Source organism: Pyrus communis, chromosome 13, assembly GCF_963583255.1.
Source record: "Pyrus communis chromosome 13, drPyrComm1.1, whole genome shotgun sequence".
NCBI classification, from domain to species: Eukaryota; Viridiplantae; Streptophyta; class Magnoliopsida; order Rosales; family Rosaceae; genus Pyrus; species Pyrus communis.
In genome coordinates this window covers 19301465-19320135 of record NC_084815.1, presented here as the reverse complement: position 1 = coordinate 19320135, position 18671 = coordinate 19301465, and the positions used below count along the sequence as shown (strand labels likewise).

Here is an 18671-nt window from a genome sequence, read left to right as displayed (position 1 = left end):
AAGGAATAATTTGGTAAATTTTGGTGAATCACGAATCAGAAAAGAGCAGGTTGGGAGGCTTGGTCTTCTGGTGTCGGTGACTGAGATGGACTTGCCATCGAACCTCCATGGACGCTGAATAAAATACACATCAAACAACCCAGAAGAGATCTTATTGTCCTTGTTTCTTCAACCCCAAATTGTTACTATTTTTTTCTTCATTTTCCCTGTCAATTTCCTCTCTGCTGCTGAAGCCAAAAGCCAGAGTCTTTGGAGTCGGAAAATAAAGCTCAACAATTTTGAACGAATCATCCAACCAATCCACCTTTCGACGTCCCAACCACCACCTTTACCAGATTGCTAAAGAACCCATCTGCCTTCTTGGGGTCATATCCTTCAGGACCCTTCCACTTTTGCTGGGTTGCTGATTTTGTAGCTGAAGAAAGAGAAGGATTGGGGAAAAAAATATGAGAATTTGGAAGCTGGGTTTTGCTGGGTTTCTTGTTGCTGCCTTTGTGGTGGGGTTTGGTTCAGGGGAGCAGGCCCGCACTGAGAGAATTTCAGGTAGGGGACAGAAAGACTATTTTTTTCGATTTGCATTATTTGATTGCTCTTGGCTTTTTGCCATTTTTCGGTTTCGAATTTCATCTTGCTGCCTTTAACAGCTACCTGGGTTTTGATCACTTGAAGTTTTGGTTTTGAATCTTTTGATTGATGGAGTGTTCGTAGGTTTGGTACATTTTATGGATCTGTTATCTAAATTTGATGTTCAATTGGACATATGGAATGTTGGATGTTGATGTAGTTCTTATCATTGTTAATTTCCACGTTGTTCTTAATTTTGATTTGACAATAATGAGGTTAGTCTCGGAGACGAGTTTAGTTTTGATCCGCCAATAATCGAAGTTATATACGTAGTAAATGCTGGGTTTTTTTAGTTGGAGTTGTAGCTCCCAGAAGGGCGGCAAATTCATAATAATGCCATTGTGACGATGTTGATGAACTCCAAGGACCAAGAATTATGCGGTTTTGATCCTTTTGGATTTGTTGGATTTGGTCTTTAGAAGTCTGTCTATTGTATGTAGATTCAGAATCTGCTGAGGAATACAAGTGTATGAGAACTTAAGTATGGTTTGTTTGCACCGAATGTAGGTAGTGCTGGTGATGTTTTGGACGATGACCCAGTAGGAAGGTTGAAAGTTTTTGTGTATGAGCTTCCAAGCAAATACAACAAGAAGATTCTTCAGAAGGATCCCAGATGCCTCAACCATATGTTTGCAGCTGAGATCTTTATGCATCGGTTTCTCCTGTCTAGCCCCGTCCGAACCCTTAATCCTGAAGAAGCAGATTGGTTTTATACTCCTGTTTATACCACTTGTGACCTGACCCCCAATGGCCTTCCTTTGCCTTTTAAGTCACCACGGATGATGAGGAGTGCAATACAACTCATTTCTTCGAATTGGCCTTACTGGAACCGGACAGAAGGTGCTGATCATTTTTTTGTAGTGCCTCATGACTTTGGAGCATGTTTTCATTATCAGGTTAGAAGCTTGGTTTGCTTCTTCTTAATTCTCTCATGGAATTCTGACCGTTCATAATTTGGACCAATTGGAATAATTATGTTAGCTTGTTCTGATATGCCTGTAGAGCTTACTTCTTTCATGATGTAAATTCATGTGTTGTATTTGAGCATGTCAATTATCTGAGTTGGTTCCATGTATAACTATTGCAGGAAGAGAAGGCGATTGAAAGAGGAACTCTTTGCATGCTCCAACGTGCAACTTTGGTTCAGACTTTTGGGCAAAAGAATCATGTTTGCTTGAAAGAGGGCTCAATAACAGTTCCTCCTTATGCTCCTCCACAGAAGATGCAAACCCACCTAATTCCTGAGAAAACTCCTAGGTCCATCTTTGTTTACTTCCGAGGATTATTTTATGATGTGGGAAATGACCCAGAAGGTGGTTATTATGCAAGGTAATACTTCCATAACCTATATGTGAATGTTAACAAAAATGGTGTCTAAGTCTCCCATAGTGTTTGAACGCACAAAATGCATCCTTCCATTGCTGGATGAGAGAGGTTATGCTGTTTTATGAGGTTAAACAACGTGACGGCATTTCATTTTCTAAACTAGAAGTTAACTTCTGATAGCTGTTGAAAATAAGAAATGAGAGTTTGGGGTTCTTTGGTTTGCTAGATAACACTAATATGAAAATAGGTCGGGGCAAGAGGTGGTCTAACTTTTTGTACTTTACAGAGGTGCACGAGCAGCGGTGTGGGAGAACTTCAAAGACAATCCGCTTTTTGACATCTCTACCGAGCACCCCACCACATACTATGAGGACATGCAACGAGCAGTCTTTTGTTTATGCCCTCTCGGCTGGGCTCCTTGGAGTCCAAGATTGGTTGAAGCAGTGATTTTTGGCTGCATTCCTGTTATCATAGCAGACGACATTGTTCTACCCTTTGCCGATGCCATCCCTTGGGAAGAGATTGGCGTGTTTGTAGATGAGAAAGATGTCCCCAACTTGGACACCATACTCACTTCCATCCCACCTGAACTGATACTGAGAAAGCAGAGATTGCTCGCTAACCCTTCAATGAAGCAAGCCATGTTATTCCCACAACCTGCCGAAGCAGGAGATGCTTTCCATCAAGTTCTAAACGGACTTGCGCGCAAGTTGCCGCACGGCCCTGATGTTTTCTTGAAGCCGGGTGAGAAGATCCTGAACTGGACCGCAGGGCCAGTGGGCGACCTGAAACCATGGTAGCCACTCTGACTTTTTACCTCCTCGTCAGCCAAGCCTCCAATTTTACTGTAGTAATTTTGTTATAGTTGAGATGCCGATTTTCATTACTGTAAAAATTTGGATTTCGTGAAAAGGTATCAGATTATTGTACACATTTCTTTTGTAGCGTGACTTGGATTGTTATAATTTCATTGAAAGCATGATGGTGATTGTTCCATCGTTTCATTTGAAGTTTGTGAATCCCACACCAACCAAATACTCGGCTTCATGACTTTGCTGTGCTTACTTGTACAGGTTATTCCGGATTATTTTAATTCTTAACTTCTCGTGCGTTTACAAATAATACCAACGAAATAAATAAATAAACAAATTATTGAATACAAAGAATTGAATTACTTAGGGGACTAGCTGGTTTCATTCTTACGACTTCTTATATTCTTTTAGTTTCAAGTATTCCGAACGAGTAAAGAGAGTTGTCTAGCGGGTTTATTAAAGACTACTTTCTAATAGGGAAAAACGCTTATGATTACGTTTGAAAGAAAAATTTAAGTGTTTTTAGATCATAGAAATATGATTTTTAAATCAAATATACACTTTCAAGTTCTTTTCTATAAAACATTTTTTCAGTAACAGTTTAAACGAGTTGCTCCATTAAGTGATCTATCTCATAAGCACTTTTGTTTTGTTTGTTTCTTTTTATTTTTTGGGTTTAATAAAAACACTTCTAGAAATAGAACTTATGAACATAAGTACTTTTTAAAAAAGCAAACCGGAACGAGCCCAAAAAATAATAAAGAGGAATGCTAGCAATCTTTTCTACTTGCCTCTTCCTACTTAGACCTTCTCACTGAATAGATGTCATGTTAACTTTGTTTACACCTACGTATATGTATTAAATTCCAGATGTCAACCAAATCATTAATATTATTTGTCAAATTTAAATAGGACATAAGTGAAAAGAGAAGAAACAAAACATAGCTAGCATTCCTGAAAAATAAATTAGAATAGCCGAGAGGGTGCTGCTGGTTGTAACTTGTAGTAAGGGAAAGAGATCCTCTTCGGATATTTTCCATCAAGGTCATCGGATCAAGTGATTCGGATTTTCTAAATTTTATCCAACGGCAAAATAAATATCATAACTTTTAAATGATTAAAACAAGTGGACCGTTAGATGAAATTTGAAAGGTTCAGATTATTTAATCCGATGAAATTGATAGAAGAGATCCTTGTAGTAAGTGTTTGGTATGTGGGGATTACCAAGGCCACGCGACACCAACGAGACTCGCACAATTCCAATTCACCTTTTTCGTTCCCACCACGCTCTCTTATCCTCTTCATATCTTCCTCTCATTCCTTCAACTCTACAGTTTCACTCGCTTCCCTGTAGCTCCTACTATCTACAAGACTACAACATGGCCCTGCAACTGCAGGCACCCACGACAAGAAACCGCATAGCGCCCCCGTCTCCGTTAGCAGCTCCGAAGGGCAATGCCGGCCTCCGACAACCATCCGATAGCTTCGCTCTAAAGTCATCCTTCTTTTCTTCATCACACCACCTCTTATTGCTTTCTCCCAAGCAAAAGCCTCTTGCTTCTTCCTCTGCACCCAAGTTCTCCATGCGCGTCGCCTCCAAAGGAGCCTATATTTGTCGCGATTGCGGGTACCATATTATTACAGTTTTTATTCTTGACATGGCGATATTCTAACTATTCTAATCTATGGGGAGCGAGATTCGAATTTGAGTTTTTTTTGCTGTTCTTTAATCTTGATCGTCACGATGATGCAGGTATATATACAACGACAGAACTCCCTTTGAGAAGTTACCTGACAAGTATTTCTGCCCTGGTAAAAATTAAGCACTTCATTTTTTTACACAACCTACATTTCACCATCAAATTTCAAAGCTTTTCATTTGTACAAATGATTAAACTCACGTAAGTAATCTGTGGTTTGCAGTTTGTGGTGCTCCGAAACGGAGGTTTAGGGTATACCAGCCTCCGGTGACCAAAGACGCCAACAAGAAGGATGTCCGGAAGGAACGAAAAGCGCAGTTGCAGAGAGAAGAAGCAATCGGGAAGGCACTGCCTATTGCTATCGTTGTCGGAGTTGTGGCACTTGTTGGATTATACTTCTACATCAACGCCGGCTTTCAGGGATAGATCAGAGTAGCAGATTCTGTAACCTCAAATGTATTGAACACAATCATTTGTATAATTTCTTTCGATTCGTAGAACAAATCTTTCTGTTGAATTTTACTTCCGTCGCGTCAGCAATTGAATGCACAATAAGAACAAAGAGGATCTACGCAAAAAATTGGTGTCTCCGGAAAGTAGGATGAACTCATGGGAATCGATAGTAGCACAGCCGTGAATTCCTTCAAATATCGAATGCAGTAAGCACTCATCAAATAAAAATGCAATCGCACCGCCAACACATACGGATGTATTCCTCAACATGTAAGCAACGTCTGCATGTGCTAGACGGGTTTTCATACACCGGCACAGTGGCAGATACCAAAATTTCGCCTGAAACCTAAACTGCGATATTCAGTAAACGAGAAGAGCGAGAGAAAGATGCAAGCTGATACGAAATACCATTAATAGAGTTGAGCTACAAAAAATTTGAGCATTTACATAGGATGGTTACAGGTATCAAGTGATTATTCTTGCAAAACAAAAGAACCCTCTATTCTTTTCTCCATAGACTGCTGAATAGGAAAATTTAAAGAAGAGAACATGTCGTTGGTACTAGAGGCCGGGGCAGGCTTGAATTCGTACGGACCTTCCTTTGGACCCCAAACCTGTAACAATACAAAGCACTTTGACTTACTCCCGGGAAAACTACCACATTACAGCATCCAGTAAGGGGATTATAGAGTGACTGACTAAGAGGATAAACTGACCTGATTTCCATCACCATCAAATCCCCTATCCCAGGCATGTATCTCATTATTTTTATGAATTGCAAGTTCCAAAGTACAGTACGCTGCTCCATTCTGTAACAAATGGGGAAAAACGATATATCACTGAATAACAGTCATTTGATTCATAGCAGTTTCAACTATCAAGTAACCAACTGTTATCCATGGACTCGTAACAAGGTCTTAACAAAAGGAAAAAATGACCAAGACTAAAAGAATTACCCATAAATTAGGAAAGCTGTCAGGCGGAGTTGAACCTTCATATAAGCAGCGTTTCCCACGCTCACAACGTTTCAGATGAATTGTTGTCAAATGCTCTGCAATGTCCTGCGGACAGAGAGAAGTTTGAATAAAAACATTGAAAGCATATTTATAAATGTTTTCAAATGGTTAAATATCGGACTATCTATTTCCCGGATGAAGTAGCAACTCCAGAGCTTTCTTTAAGTGCTTACTCACAAGCTTGTGCCTGAAGCCTTACAGGCAAGGTTATAATATCAACGGTCCCTGGTAATGACTCCTAAGTTTTCACTAAAAGATCATCTTAGATTACATTTTTAAATAAGATTAATTCACTGAAAGGTTCAATGCTAAAGAAGTTATATCAATGTGAAGTTAGCAAGTTGAAAGTCGTCTATAACCTAAAATTAGTATGTTCTACAAGATAACTATAAACTGCATTTGTAAGCCACAATGATGTGTTTGATACCAGAAAATCTAAAAGCAAGCTAAGATTATGATTTTGATGCGAACAGACTAACCCCGATAACTTCTTCAGGAAGTGGTCGCTGGTCTTTTGAGCGATCGCAGAAATTCTTGTACTCCTCTGCATCTCTGATTGCATATGAGCTTAGCTGCTCATTAATAGAAATTTCAATATATTAGAACCTCACAGAATCCCGAGACACATCTCGCACACTCTAGTTTCATGCTAGTGCATTGAGTAAAAGAGAGCTAGTAACAATTTACTTAGTAAATGCTCTCTGAAATGAGAAGTTCACATACAGATTATCATTACATTAACACGCTCTTCAAACTAAACTGCAAAACGGATTATACACCCACCTCGACATCACATTTCAATTCTTTCGGGCAAGGCTTCACCATATAGAATCTCTGCAACCAGGAAACCCTAACAATTACTCAAAAGAACAAAACAATGGGCAAGTAAGTTTGCCAAGAATTGACATTTGAAGGCATGAACGTACTTGTCGAAACGGCTTCTGAGGAGTCCTCCAAAAAGCCTACCAAAACCCCACAAATTCAAGCTTAAATTCAACCCAAAAAGAACCAAATTTTACAGAAAAAAATTTACTGAATTTTGCATGGAACAATAAGCTTACTTGTTCGAAGTACAAAACATTAGAACCATCCACCATTTCAGCTGCTGGGCAAGTTACCATTCTGCAAGAATATCAAGAAATCATGTAAAATTCAACCACAAAACCCTTCAAACAAAAAAACCCAATTGAATTGAACACGAAAGGAACGAAGAATTGTGGTCCAATTGGGTTTTGGGGACCCACCTGATGTTGAAGTAGTGGTCAGGATCTCTGGCCGCTTGGTCTTTGGAGAACTTCTCGCCGGAGAGAGAACGGGAAACGAGGCGGGCGTGGTCCCACCGGGTGGTGGACTTGGTGAGCCGCTTCAGCAGCAGAGCTCCGCCTATCATCACCAGCGTCTTCACCAGCAGCCCGCGAGCCACGCTCCATCCTCCCGCGGAATCGGAGCTGCCGCTACCCGGCTCCGACCCAATTACCATTTCCTTTATTACAATCTCAATCACGCAGTGTGTTTACTGCTACTGCAACTAGTACCATTTCGATTGAATTCAGCCACACCCCACAAATCTAGGGATAATCCTAAAAACACCTTTTTGTTTTTGCTACTTCTGCATTTCTCTGTATTTGAAATTGAAATGTGAAAATTATAGAACTGGAAATTGATCAAATGGGTTGGGTTGGGTCGGGTGGAATCGCTTTCGGTTCGGTTCATCCAGACCGTTTATCTGGATGCAGTAAAGCTAACATCGGCCGTCGGCTTTGTTTCAAGAGCTTACCAATGATTGCCACGTTGCCGACACCATTCCGTCCAAAGAAATCATTAAGTGACGTAGAAGTTTCATCTTGCAAAATAAATTTGCTCATCATTCTTAAGTAGTTGTAATGAAGATCATTTATTTATTATTATTAAAATTTCAAGATATTTATAGTGAATAAATATAAATATTAAAATTTAAACTCATTCAACGATAATAAATAAGATTCGACAAAAAAAAAAATGATAATAAATAAGAAGATGATCATTACCACTAGTTAAGAACATTTCAACATATATTCTCTTACCAGATAGTTTAGTACGTCATATTTTTGGACTCTCAATCTCAACTATTGTGAGAGAGCTATCCTACTAAAATATCCTTCCAATTTGACACTACTAAATATTAACGGTCTAATTGAATAAATAGTTCTTGTGGTAATAGAGTATTTGGAAAATAGCCCATGTGGTAAAAAAAAAGTTGAATTTAAACCCTCGTGGTAAAATCTGTTAGGAACCAAGCCCAAAATCAAAATTTTCATTAGTTTCTCTGTTAAGTTAGGATTTTAAGTCTCTACATTTAGGCTTTATGCATTTACCTACATTTCGCTACATCTGAGTCATTATGTGCTGTTATGTTTTGTTCCCTTTCATCAGTTGTTGCTTTTATGCATCTTCACCATGTCCCTAGCCCGCCGCTCGACTAGCGGTCTTTTAAAACCTTAGAATTTCTTTGTCGATAATGCACCAGCATCAATAAAATACTATAAGGAGCAAAAAATCAAACTTGAAACCTCAAATGCATAGTTAAATACTCTTAACTAACTAAGCTACAAGCACTTGTTGCTAGTACATTTTCTTACCTACAATGATATTTATATTATGGAGGGTATATCGACAGTCAATTCCTATTCGTTACAAGAACGTTGTTTAAACTGGTTTTATTTGAAAATTTCAAAGGCTACAATTCAACTCCAGAAGCAAAGAACCAAAAGAATAATTCAGTTTTCTAATAACTGCACCATTTGATTACACAATTTATTTCCTTTCATTCATTCTGAAAACGCATGCCAAAGTGTATCGACCATATTATCAATATGTTACATTGTAAAATGAGAACCATACATCTTGGGTTTATTGAATCCGCCGGTGTTTAACTTAAGACTCGGCATTGCAAGTTCTAATTGGCATTTTTCATCGCTAACTGATTACACAAATCAACACACTAATAGAAATTTAACTTGAAAAGGTGATGGCAGAGCTACTGGTTCCCGGTTAAAGGGCCACCCTGGCTTTTCTTTATATCATCCCACCCTCTAACCCATGGCTGGCCAGGTGTTGCTCGTGTCTCGGGAGAGGCATAGCTGTTCAGGTTGTTCATGATCTTGTTGCGCACTGCAGTAAAAACCTACAAAAACAGATCATTTGAATGAAAACGGTGTCTATGGAGAATATAGCAACAAATGGAATTTGAACATTCAGATATCACTTCTCACAGGATTAGTTTGGAGTGCTTCAGGGGGTTGCTCCTGGCCACTTAACCACTTCCACAGATCTGGGTTTTCCTGTAGAAGGGAAAATGATATCAGAATGGCAAATGAAAAATCGAGCAAAAGTTTCTCCCTTGTCATTCGACTTTGGAATTTGCGTAGTATCAATTCTAGAAAAACCGTACATCTTGCCTCCATCCATGCTTACATCAAGTACATGAATAGGGAACTGACCATGCTCTAAGTGCTAAGTTCTGAGGTTAACACGAAACATAGTATTTACTTACACACTCTAAATCTTTGTTACTTCAACTGTTGGATGATGAAAATCCAGGGATTTAAAACATTTTATGTTTCTTGATATTTGATTTCAAGTGCTTGAAAACTCAACCGAAAATGCAAAGCCTCTTTTATTCACAAGTGGAACAACTATTTATTGCCAACATACATCACAAGACTAAGTGAGAAACAGTGAACAAGAAAGCTCTAAATAACTGAAGAAGCTAGCGCCATTACAAATAGTGTGCTGGTCACCCTACTCTTGAAAGCACCACATCCCTATATGTCAGTTAAACGCTCAGATGGATAACAAATATAATTCCGACATCAAATACGGATGACCTTATATACACTGCTAACTTAAGCTGGGAACGACCATGAACAAACACATCTGAGCTGGTGTTGCCTATGCAACACTTTCAGTTAGTCTACGATGACAATTAACATCAACTCACAATAGGGCTGTTACTATACAAGATTTGAGTCTTAGCAGAAAGCCTGTTTAAACTATTTCAGAAACTTATTGGTTAAATTCCAATGAAACAACAACAAATTCGGCAGTGTTTTTTCTTTACTAGTCACAGCATAAACTATCCAGCATTCGAAAGGGCACCGAAAGCAGAAGATTTTAATGATCAAAGTGGTGATAAGAAATTTACCAGGTCAAGGACATCCACAAGAGATTTAATTCCCTGTTCATCCATGGAATGTATATGCTCCTCCACCCACTTCCCCAGAACCAAATCCAGCTCCAAAAACCCTCTCTGCTTGCTCCTGTATATCAATCTGTTCCACAGCCCAAACCAATTCTTGTCTCAGAAGCAACAAAACCAATTATTTTTGGTTATGTATAGAGGTAACTAAGCGACAGAAAACTGAAAACGAAATGGTTATAGAAGAATTAGTGACCTGTTGAACAACCGCCTTTTGCTCTCTTGGTTGGAGAGGTCGATATCCAGATTGCTGCCATTGTTAGCGGAATAAGAACGCTGAACCAAACCGTATCCGAATTGAGGCCTGGAAAATGAAATCACACCCCAACAAAAATCAGGGCCAATTCACTCTACACAGAGCCACCGCCTTTACGAATAGCCATTGCAAATGAGGGAGAAGGGAATACCTGAGACGGGTTTCGGCGGGAGAGATGGAAGCGGTGGATTTGAGAGCTCGGTGGAGGCTGATCAAGCTTTTTCTCAAGCTTCCCATGTTTTCCCTTCTTTTTTCGACTGCGTTCGCAGAAAACAACGGAAGGGGAGAGAGAGTAGAGAAATGATACAATTTGTGGGCTTAAATTAGATCAACAATGAAAAGGGCCTGCCCGCCCCGACGGCATCGTGGCCTTTTTACGTCCATATGCTTGTGAGTTGTGGCATCAATTCAGAAAAGGCAACGTACCTAAAAGGAGACGTTTGGCTTTGATATTTTACTTTCTAAATTATTATGACTAATTTATTGTATAATTTAGGTTAAATTTTCGTTTTTAGATTTAGCAGCATTTGTTTAGACCTTTTTTTTTTCCTTTTTTTTTTGTAATTCTAAATTAAAACTTTTGAACATTTGATTGAAATTTTTTAATAACATTGCTTTTAACTAAAACTATTTACTGCCACTTAGTACTACAATTTAGTGGTATTTCTTTTCATTTGTATGTGAAAGGTCTCATGTTCAAATTTCGCTAAAGATGAACTTGAACCACATTATTGCTACGCTCATCGTAAAGATAAGGCTACATCTTTATAAACTCCTAATTAATTTTTAATTTAAAGCATTTCTAAAATAAAAAATAAAATAAAATTTGAATAAGTTTGTATTCATTAGTTTTTTATAATAAAAAATTCAATTATTTATTAAATTATTTTTTTAGTCATTCATATAATTTTTCAATTTTTTTAATTTTAAATGTGTTTGTATCATACTTGACCAATTCTGAAACTACCAATCCACTGAGAGGTTCATGCTGAGGCACCCCTGCTGAAGCACAAGAGATTCCTTCCGACCAGGAAGCCAATCACGGCACGACACATGTCAACGTTAGAATAAAACTCAAGAGTCACACATCGACCGCGGACAAAAGCTTGAGACTCTCCTCAACTATAAAAGAAGATCATTCTCCTACAATGAATCCCTAATGTCATTATTATACTTAAACTAGTCATTAAAACTCACTAATGATGATTATGCTTGAACCTATTTATTTGTGTAAACCTTTCACTATTAATGAGAACTCCTCTACTCTGTGAACGTAGCTAAACTTAGGGTGAATCACGTACATCTTGTGTTTCCTTCTCTATCTCTATCTCTTTACATATTTATCCTCACTAGTGACCGAAGCAACCAAGTGAAGGTCACAAACTTGACACTTTACATTGTTCCAAAGTCTTCACTGATTTTGTGCATCAATAAAATGTAACTATTCTTAAAATATACCAATTTGTTATATGGAAATGTATCATTTTTTAAATATAAGATGTAACTTTTTTTTTTTATATATATAAAACCCATTCAATTTTTTTTTTCTAATCCATTTTAAACTTATATGTGTAGATTTTTTTCGTTGATTTGAGAATGTATCCGTGTCAAGTTTAATAAAAGAAATTTACTAATACTATTAAGCCTATATTTTTTTTATTTGCGGCTTTGAAGAATGTACCCATGTTTTGGTACAATAATTTTTTTATAATTTTGATGATTGTACCTATGTTTATATATATAAACACAACATCTTGGAGAGTATAATTTATATTTTATTATTTTTAGTCCCACAAATTATGGGTTTTATTTAAAGTCTCAAACAAACAACTAAAAACTTCAAATTTTAATTTAAAAATATAGTAACCTACATAGAAATACATTATTTTATTAATGTCAAGCACTTTGATAAAAAACTGAAAACCAACAAGATTTTAGTAAAAGAACATTGATCGCTAGAGACCACATCTAAAGTCTTACTTTTTAATTTTAATGAAAAGGACATGAGTTATATGCCTAGCATGCTCTAACATATTATGTGCCAACCTTTTTATCACAGCATTTCAAAAACATTCATCGGTTGAACATGCGACACATCATGAAAGATTAGGGGAGAGAAGTGCATGTGGAAAACATAGAAACAAAGTTTTATAAGAAAAGAAAGTCTTCAAAATCGTCACAGAAGAATTTTTCAGTGTTAAGCTCAGAGTAGAAATAAAATTGTTGCCAACATATTTTTTTTCTTTAAAAAAAAACATTAAAAATAGTTATTAAAAATAGAAAATTCCCAGTCCAATAGATAGCTTTTCAGAATAAAAGGAAAGGAGAATTTAAAAACACTATTCCAATCAAGAAAAAAAATATAAAGGTACTAAGACTTTAAAGTCACAAAAAGTATATATTTAGTACCTAGCTATGACAAAGTCATATAGGGTAAGTCATTGGCTTCGCGAACCAATCGTCATACCATTGTCCCATGGTTATCAACCCCATAATTGTTGGTGAGGTTGATACCCAGCCAATCGCTGAGAATTATGGTATGGAAGATAAAAGTGTTGATCATTCTGTGGTGGGAGGATTGCTGGTTGATCCGCTTCAAAACAACCGTCATAACTGTTGGAAATGTGTCCTAAAACCAATCATATGATGATACTTTATGGACATTTTACATGTTAAACTAAACTAGTTTAATATTAAGGGCAAACATTATTGTTTGAGCCGTCTCATATAAATGTTATATGCTTAAACGATAAGTCCAAGGAATATGTGATTGGAAGAATGCGATCTAAAGAAGTTAGATTCATGAGACCATTCTTTCGTTGACACATCCTAAACGTTCCTGATCATAGGATTGTCAATTGGGCATTGACAGTCCGTTAAGATCAGTACGTGCTATGTCTTCTCTCAGGGAGAGTGACTAGTCTCGAGTCATTGGTGTGTGTGACATCAAGACAAGTACGTAGGTGCTCAATAGAGAATGAGTTCACTGAACACGATCAACGAAGAGTTCTCATATTCATGTCACATGAGAACTCATGGTTGGGATAATGCAAATTAGTCTTTTGACCTGAGGCATCACAGTTGTCTTGTGGTTAGGTCCTTAATCTTTGATTATGTCAAAGTCACTCCATCAGGAGGGTGTCCACGGCATCGTTGGGGTTAAGCCACTTAGCCATGGAGGCAAGTGAATGCGCAACAAGGGATCTCTAACCTTCAAACTGTTTGAGGGAGAATACTCTATGATATGATTAAGAATCTTTGGCCAAAGTATGAATGAGATTTAGGAATGTGTTCCAAATCACATTCAAGGTAATCATATAAGCACAAGACTCACATTGGATAGTAGACATGAATAAACTATCAAACCAAACAATGTGGTCAAGAGTATTGTATTAGAGAAAGACCGTATTGCATTTGTAATTCTAAAACTGAATAGGTTCTCCACCTCTTCTGATTAGCTTGGGTAACCATGACATGCTGCTAGGCGTCAACCATGGTTTGTGGAAGCCCTAAAAGTGTATTATCACTAACGGGAGAATTGAAAGTAAGTTTCAATTCACAATCGATTTGAAAGAGTTTGAATCGCCCACTGCCTCGCTAAAAGGAACCTAATGGATCGTACACCGTGTAAGGTAGAGATTGAAGATTCAACGGAGATGAGTAAGAATAATTAAATGGTTTAATTATTTATGGCAAGGATTAATTAATATGATTATTAATCAAACGAATAAGTTCGTTAAAAGACCTCGGGATAGTTTTGGACCTTAAGGCCCAATGGGCTTCGAACGTCAAGTCCATTGACTTAAGTTGTGTGACAACTTAATGAATAATGATTCACAAAGGCCCAAATAGCCCAATGAATACCCTAAGGCCGGCCATTTAGAGAAAGAGTGGGTTTTGGACTTATTTACAAGTTTGCCACTCAAATGAATTAAGGTATAAGTGTGACTTTATAGCCAAAATTCATTAAGGGTTGTTTTTGGGAAAATTGGAGAAACACAAACTCTCCTTTCTCTCTAGAAATGGCCAGCCACCCTTGAGGAAAATATCTAGCAATCTTACTTCATCAAGGTCACTCATTTCTTCTCCAATCTTACCTTGGTGTGGAGACTTAGAGGTTCTCAATTTTGGGAACTTGGAGAAACCTTTTCATCCATCCAAATCTATGGATCTAAGATGCAAGGAATGAAGGCCCTCTCTTTGGGTGATTAGCCTTTGCTTATGCAAAGAGGAATCTACAAAGGTATTGATTTCTCAACTCACTTTGTTTTGAGTTGAGTCTTGGTTCACCTATCTACTAGGCTTTGAAGTTCATGGGTTAAGTTTTGTTTTTGAGTGCATATAAACATGATTCCGCCTTTTAATTGTTAATTGCATGTCTAACTTCCGTGCCCATGGGATTTGTGTTATATCCACCCTGGTTAGAAACTTGTGTTATATCCACCCTGGTTAGAAACTAAGTAAGGTTGATGATTAGGGATTTGATGAGGATATTGATGATTAGAATTTTGAGGAGGAGTACTATGATCATATGAGTTTTGAAGAGGAGTGTGATCATACGAGGTTTGAGGAGGATGATCATATAAGTTTTGAGGAGGATGAGGATACTCGTCGGGGTTTTGAGGAAAAACATCTACTCTATCATAATCATGTCCATTGTCTTGTTGTTCCTGAACTTGATTAACATCATGACTTTGGTTTGAAGCTTTCAATTTCTTAGCCTTGTTAAGCTTCATGTATAATATACCCTACACAAAACCCAGTCATCAAGCTGCAAGAGAGAAAATATTAAGTCAAAACTAAGTGTTGGGAGGAACACAAAATTTTTCCAAGCAAAGAAGTTAAACTCAAATTTATTGTGATTGCCGTTTTTTGACACTCCAAAAGGTCACCATGCACTCCTTTCTAAGTAAAATTTTTCTTGTATTTCGAGTGCATGACGAATGTAGATTGACAATATTAGCTCTTTTACTCTTGTCAAAGAAATAGTAGTTAAAATATCTAAATATATTCAAACCCTCATGTTATTTCTGTCTGCCTTACTGGGAGGAGCTACAACGTTAAATTCATGCATCAGCCAGTCAGACTTATGACCATTGGGAGACTTCCCCTCGTAGAAAACTAGTGATGTCGTAAAACCAACTTTAACCTTTTTTAACATTACATCTTTTTTTAACCCCAGTAACTTTCCAGTATCCATTCCATGCTGCTCGATCTAGACGTGTCCCTTTTGGATACTTTTTATCCCTTGGTGTGAAAAAGTACCACATGTTTTCTTCTTTCCCCATCACGCTAGTGTGTCGCTGCGCATGATCAACAAAATTGTACAGGCTTACAAATTGTAAAAAAACAATAAAATTAACTCTGAGGAATTACAACCTAATATCAAACAAGAAATCATGAGAAAAAGTCACCGTGTCTATCAAATCCAACAAGTGCAAAATCATTGATGTTAGTTAAACTTTATATATATATTGGAACGGTCTAACACTAGTACAAAAACATGTTTGTGCGACGGAGCAAATTTCGTCGCACAAAGTATGTTTTTACGCAACGCAAAACAGGAGGCATCGCACAAATGACTTTTGCGCAAGGAAACTTTGCGCGACGAAGATTGGCGTCGCGCAAAACAGCTTTTCTCAACGTAGGAGTGTAGCTGTAAAAGCTTTTTGTGGTCCACCTATGTAAATATTTTACATTGACAATAGGAATTGTTCATTGTATTCAAATTTCGTTTATAACCGTCGAAAAGTTTTGTCTCGTTACTTGATCTCTGAATGTTTGTTTTTTGTGATTTTTGGCGTATGCGATCTTGAAGTATATACAAACAAGTTAGACGGTTGGATCGTTGAAATTGATTTCGTACAATGCGTATCCCATCAAAACAATAGATTCACTAACACTTGGAGTTTATTTATACTTTCATTAAGTATAACATAAGATTTTGTCGTATCCATTTGTGTAAATATTTTAAATTGACGATTGAATTAGTTCATTGTATTCATATAGGATCAAAGAGTGTAGCTGTAAAAAATAATCAAAATCGGAGTTAAAACTACCATTAAATCATGATTTTTCGTTTATAACTGTCTAAAAGTTTTGTCCTGTTACTTAATCTCTGAATGTTTGTTTTTTGCGATTTTTGGCATATGCGATCTCGAAGCACAAACAAGTTTGATGGTTGGATCATTGAAATTAGTTTTGTACAATGCATATTCCATCAAAATGATAGATTCACTAACACTTAGAGTTTATTTATACTTTCATTAAGTATAACATAAGATTTTGTGGTATCCACTTATGTAAATATTTTAAATTGATGATCGACTTATTTCATTGTATTCATATAGGATCAAAGAGTGTAGCTGTAAAAAAATCATCAAAATCTGAGTTAAAACTACCGTTAAATCGTGATTTTTCGTTTATAACCGTCGAAAAGTTTTGTCACGTTGCTTGATCTCTGAATGTTTGTTTTTTGCAATTTTTGGCGTATGTGATCTCGAAGCATATAAAAACAAGTTTGACGGTTGGATCGTTGAAATTAGTTTCGTACAATGCGTATCCCATCAAGTTCAAAGGTATATATATATATATATATATATATATATATATATATATATATATATTTATTAAGTAAATTTTCAGTAAAATTTATAATACTTTTTTTTAAAAAAAAAAACCTTGTGCGATGCCACAATGTGGTTGTTGCGCAAAAGCACTTTGCGCGAAGTCGAAATGTAAATCTGTGTCGCGCCATTTGTGATAAATTTGGCGGTGCAATAGTTAAAAATAGGTGTTTTTTTTTTAAAAAATTTCCCAAGTTTTTTTTTTTTAAATAGGCACTTTGCACAAAAACCTTCCTCTCTCTCATCTCTCTTACTCGGTCTCTCTCTTCCCGCTGCAGCCGACTTTCCTCCTCAAACTCTCAGTCCCTCAACTCTCTTCCCTCAACTCTTCAACTCTCAATCGTCCTCCTCCTCAAAGTGCTCACCAGCCATCACCGCTGTCGACCAACACAACGGCACCACCAATGATCCTTCTTGACGACATCCCAGAGAACCCAGGCCATTACCCCATTATCCCCGCCGTCAATTCTCTCCTATTCGACAACACCTCCGCCGTCGTGACCACCATCACCCCATCACTATCGTCGAGGACACTGCTACCAGCCAACATCCCTCTAAAATTTAGGTAATTTTGAATTAGGGTTTTGTTATTAATGTGAATTTCTGGTGTAGGGATTTTAGGGTTTTAAAATTAGAATTTGTAGATTAATGATTGTTCTGTTGCCACCATTTAGGGTTTTCTTAAAATTTACAATCAGATTGCTGTGTTTCATGTTCTGTTTTATATACTGTTTCTCCAATGTTTTCGTTCTTCCCATGTATTAATATTGGATTCCTTCATTTTGATTATTAGGCAAAGATTCTTGATATTGAATTCGCCCATCCAATTCACTCAAGATTACCTTTTTAGAGGTTGGTAGTGACAGTCACTGATTTACTCTATGGCTATATTACTAGAGCATGTCTGTGCACATGCATGAATTAACAATATTACTGCATTAATTTGATGAATGTTGTGCCTTTTTCTTGTTCTCTCCCTCGCTCTCTCTCGTTAATTTTGTTAGTTTGTAGCCACTATGTTTAATTGTTTATTGAGGTGGTATCTGGCCAAACCGAATTTTTTATGGACATAAGGGTAGTGTTATTTTTGCATAGGCATACTGATAAATTTTTCTGGTGTTATTTATGTGAGGAGATGGTTGGTGGTGTGGAACTTTTACAGTTATATAGACATACTTTAACTGTTTATCTCCTCTTAGATTGGTTTTCGACTGGAGTTTGTCATCCAAATCTTCTTATTGCATGTAAGGTTTCAGTTGATGGTTTTAGTTTTAGAATTGGATCTCTGCTACTTCTTAGGTTATGATTATTATTCTCCATTGTTTGTTAGAGGGATGCTCTGGTTTTGATGCTCCTGGGACTCATTGGTAGTGGCGAAGTCAGGAATTTTCGGGGGGAGGGGCAGGACTTCAAAGGGTAAAATGTCCTTAAAAATTTAGACAACCAAATAATGGACAATATTAATATCTGCTATAATCCGTACCTATCGAATGACCAAAATGCCCCTAGTGATGGTGTCTTGAATTAACATAGGTTGAGTTGTGATTTTTGGGAAGAGCAAAATGATAAATTTTTTTCATATTTGATATCCATTGATTCTCTACTACACATTTCAAGAATG

The 18671-nt window shown here is 37.1% G+C and overlaps 4 protein-coding genes across 4 annotated transcripts; 2 read left to right on the top strand and 2 right to left on the bottom strand.

The window, feature by feature from the left end:
• The first annotated feature begins 35 nt into the window (after positions 1 to 35).
• LOC137712933 (probable beta-1,4-xylosyltransferase IRX10L) lies at positions 36 to 2960 on the top strand. Its single transcript, XM_068452140.1, has 4 exons — positions 36 to 543; positions 1132 to 1520; positions 1712 to 1953; positions 2237 to 2960. The coding sequence occupies exons 1-4, from the start codon at positions 447 to 449 to the stop codon at positions 2748 to 2750; spliced, it is 1242 nt and encodes a 413-aa protein (XP_068308241.1). The 5' UTR covers positions 36 to 446; the 3' UTR covers positions 2751 to 2960.
• Positions 2961 to 4055: 1095 nt separating this feature from the next.
• Positions 4056 to 5042, top strand: LOC137712990 (uncharacterized). Its single transcript, XM_068452214.1, has 3 exons — positions 4056 to 4389; positions 4516 to 4574; positions 4686 to 5042. The coding sequence occupies exons 1-3, from the start codon at positions 4142 to 4144 to the stop codon at positions 4886 to 4888; spliced, it is 510 nt and encodes a 169-aa protein (XP_068308315.1). The 5' UTR covers positions 4056 to 4141; the 3' UTR covers positions 4889 to 5042.
• Positions 5043 to 5299: 257 nt separating this feature from the next.
• On the bottom strand, positions 5300 to 7545 carry LOC137712989 (chromophore lyase CRL, chloroplastic-like). The gene is made up of 8 exons (XM_068452212.1): positions 7176 to 7545; positions 6993 to 7053; positions 6858 to 6893; positions 6715 to 6765; positions 6411 to 6503; positions 5872 to 5976; positions 5632 to 5724; positions 5300 to 5529 (listed from the first exon to the last, which is right to left on the bottom strand). The coding sequence occupies exons 1-8, from the start codon at positions 7409 to 7411 to the stop codon at positions 5389 to 5391; spliced, it is 816 nt and encodes a 271-aa protein (XP_068308313.1). The 5' UTR covers positions 7412 to 7545; the 3' UTR covers positions 5300 to 5388.
• A 1165-nt stretch (positions 7546 to 8710) lies between these two features.
• LOC137712749 (succinate dehydrogenase assembly factor 2, mitochondrial-like) lies at positions 8711 to 10734 on the bottom strand. The gene is made up of 5 exons (XM_068451900.1): positions 10576 to 10734; positions 10365 to 10472; positions 10115 to 10241; positions 9183 to 9251; positions 8711 to 9094 (listed from the first exon to the last, which is right to left on the bottom strand). The coding sequence occupies exons 1-5, from the start codon at positions 10659 to 10661 to the stop codon at positions 8948 to 8950; spliced, it is 537 nt and encodes a 178-aa protein (XP_068308001.1). The 5' UTR covers positions 10662 to 10734; the 3' UTR covers positions 8711 to 8947.
• Between the last annotated feature and the right edge of the window lie 7937 nt (positions 10735 to 18671).

What these genes read in the sequence shown, in the direction of transcription:
- LOC137712933 (XM_068452140.1), top strand. Translation starts at nt 447, where the DNA reads ATGAGAATTTGGAAGCTGGGTTTTGCTGGGTTTCTTGTTGCTGCCTTT. An exon ending in GAGCATGTTTTCATTATCAG is followed by an intron (nt 1,521 to 1,711) that starts GTTAGAAGCTTG and finishes TAACTATTGCAG; the next exon opens with GAAGAGAAGGCGATTGAAAG. An exon ending in GAAGGTGGTTATTATGCAAG is followed by an intron (nt 1,954 to 2,236) that starts GTAATACTTCCA and finishes TGTACTTTACAG; the next exon opens with AGGTGCACGAGCAGCGGTGT.
- LOC137712749 (XM_068451900.1), bottom strand. Translation starts at nt 10,661, where the DNA reads ATGGGAAGCTTGAGAAAAAGCTTGATCAGCCTCCACCGAGCTCTCAAA. An exon ending in CCCGCCGAAACCCGTCTCAG is followed by an intron (nt 10,473 to 10,575) that starts GTATTCCCTTCT and finishes TTCATTTTCCAG; the next exon opens with GCCTCAATTCGGATACGGTT. An exon ending in TTGTGGATGTCCTTGACCTG is followed by an intron (nt 9,252 to 10,114) that starts GTAAATTTCTTA and finishes TCCCTTCTACAG; the next exon opens with GAAAACCCAGATCTGTGGAA.
- LOC137712989 (XM_068452212.1), bottom strand. Translation starts at nt 7,411, where the DNA reads ATGGTAATTGGGTCGGAGCCGGGTAGCGGCAGCTCCGATTCCGCGGGA. An exon ending in AATTGAAATGTGATGTCGAG is followed by an intron (nt 6,504 to 6,714) that starts GTGGGTGTATAA and finishes ATTAATGAGCAG; the next exon opens with CTAAGCTCATATGCAATCAG. An exon ending in TTCCTGAAGAAGTTATCGGG is followed by an intron (nt 5,977 to 6,410) that starts GTTAGTCTGTTC and finishes CTCTGTCCGCAG; the next exon opens with GACATTGCAGAGCATTTGAC.
- LOC137712990 (XM_068452214.1), top strand. Translation starts at nt 4,142, where the DNA reads ATGGCCCTGCAACTGCAGGCACCCACGACAAGAAACCGCATAGCGCCC. An exon ending in TATATTTGTCGCGATTGCGG is followed by an intron (nt 4,390 to 4,515) that starts GTACCATATTAT and finishes ACGATGATGCAG; the next exon opens with GTATATATACAACGACAGAA. An exon ending in TGACAAGTATTTCTGCCCTG is followed by an intron (nt 4,575 to 4,685) that starts GTAAAAATTAAG and finishes TGTGGTTTGCAG; the next exon opens with TTTGTGGTGCTCCGAAACGG.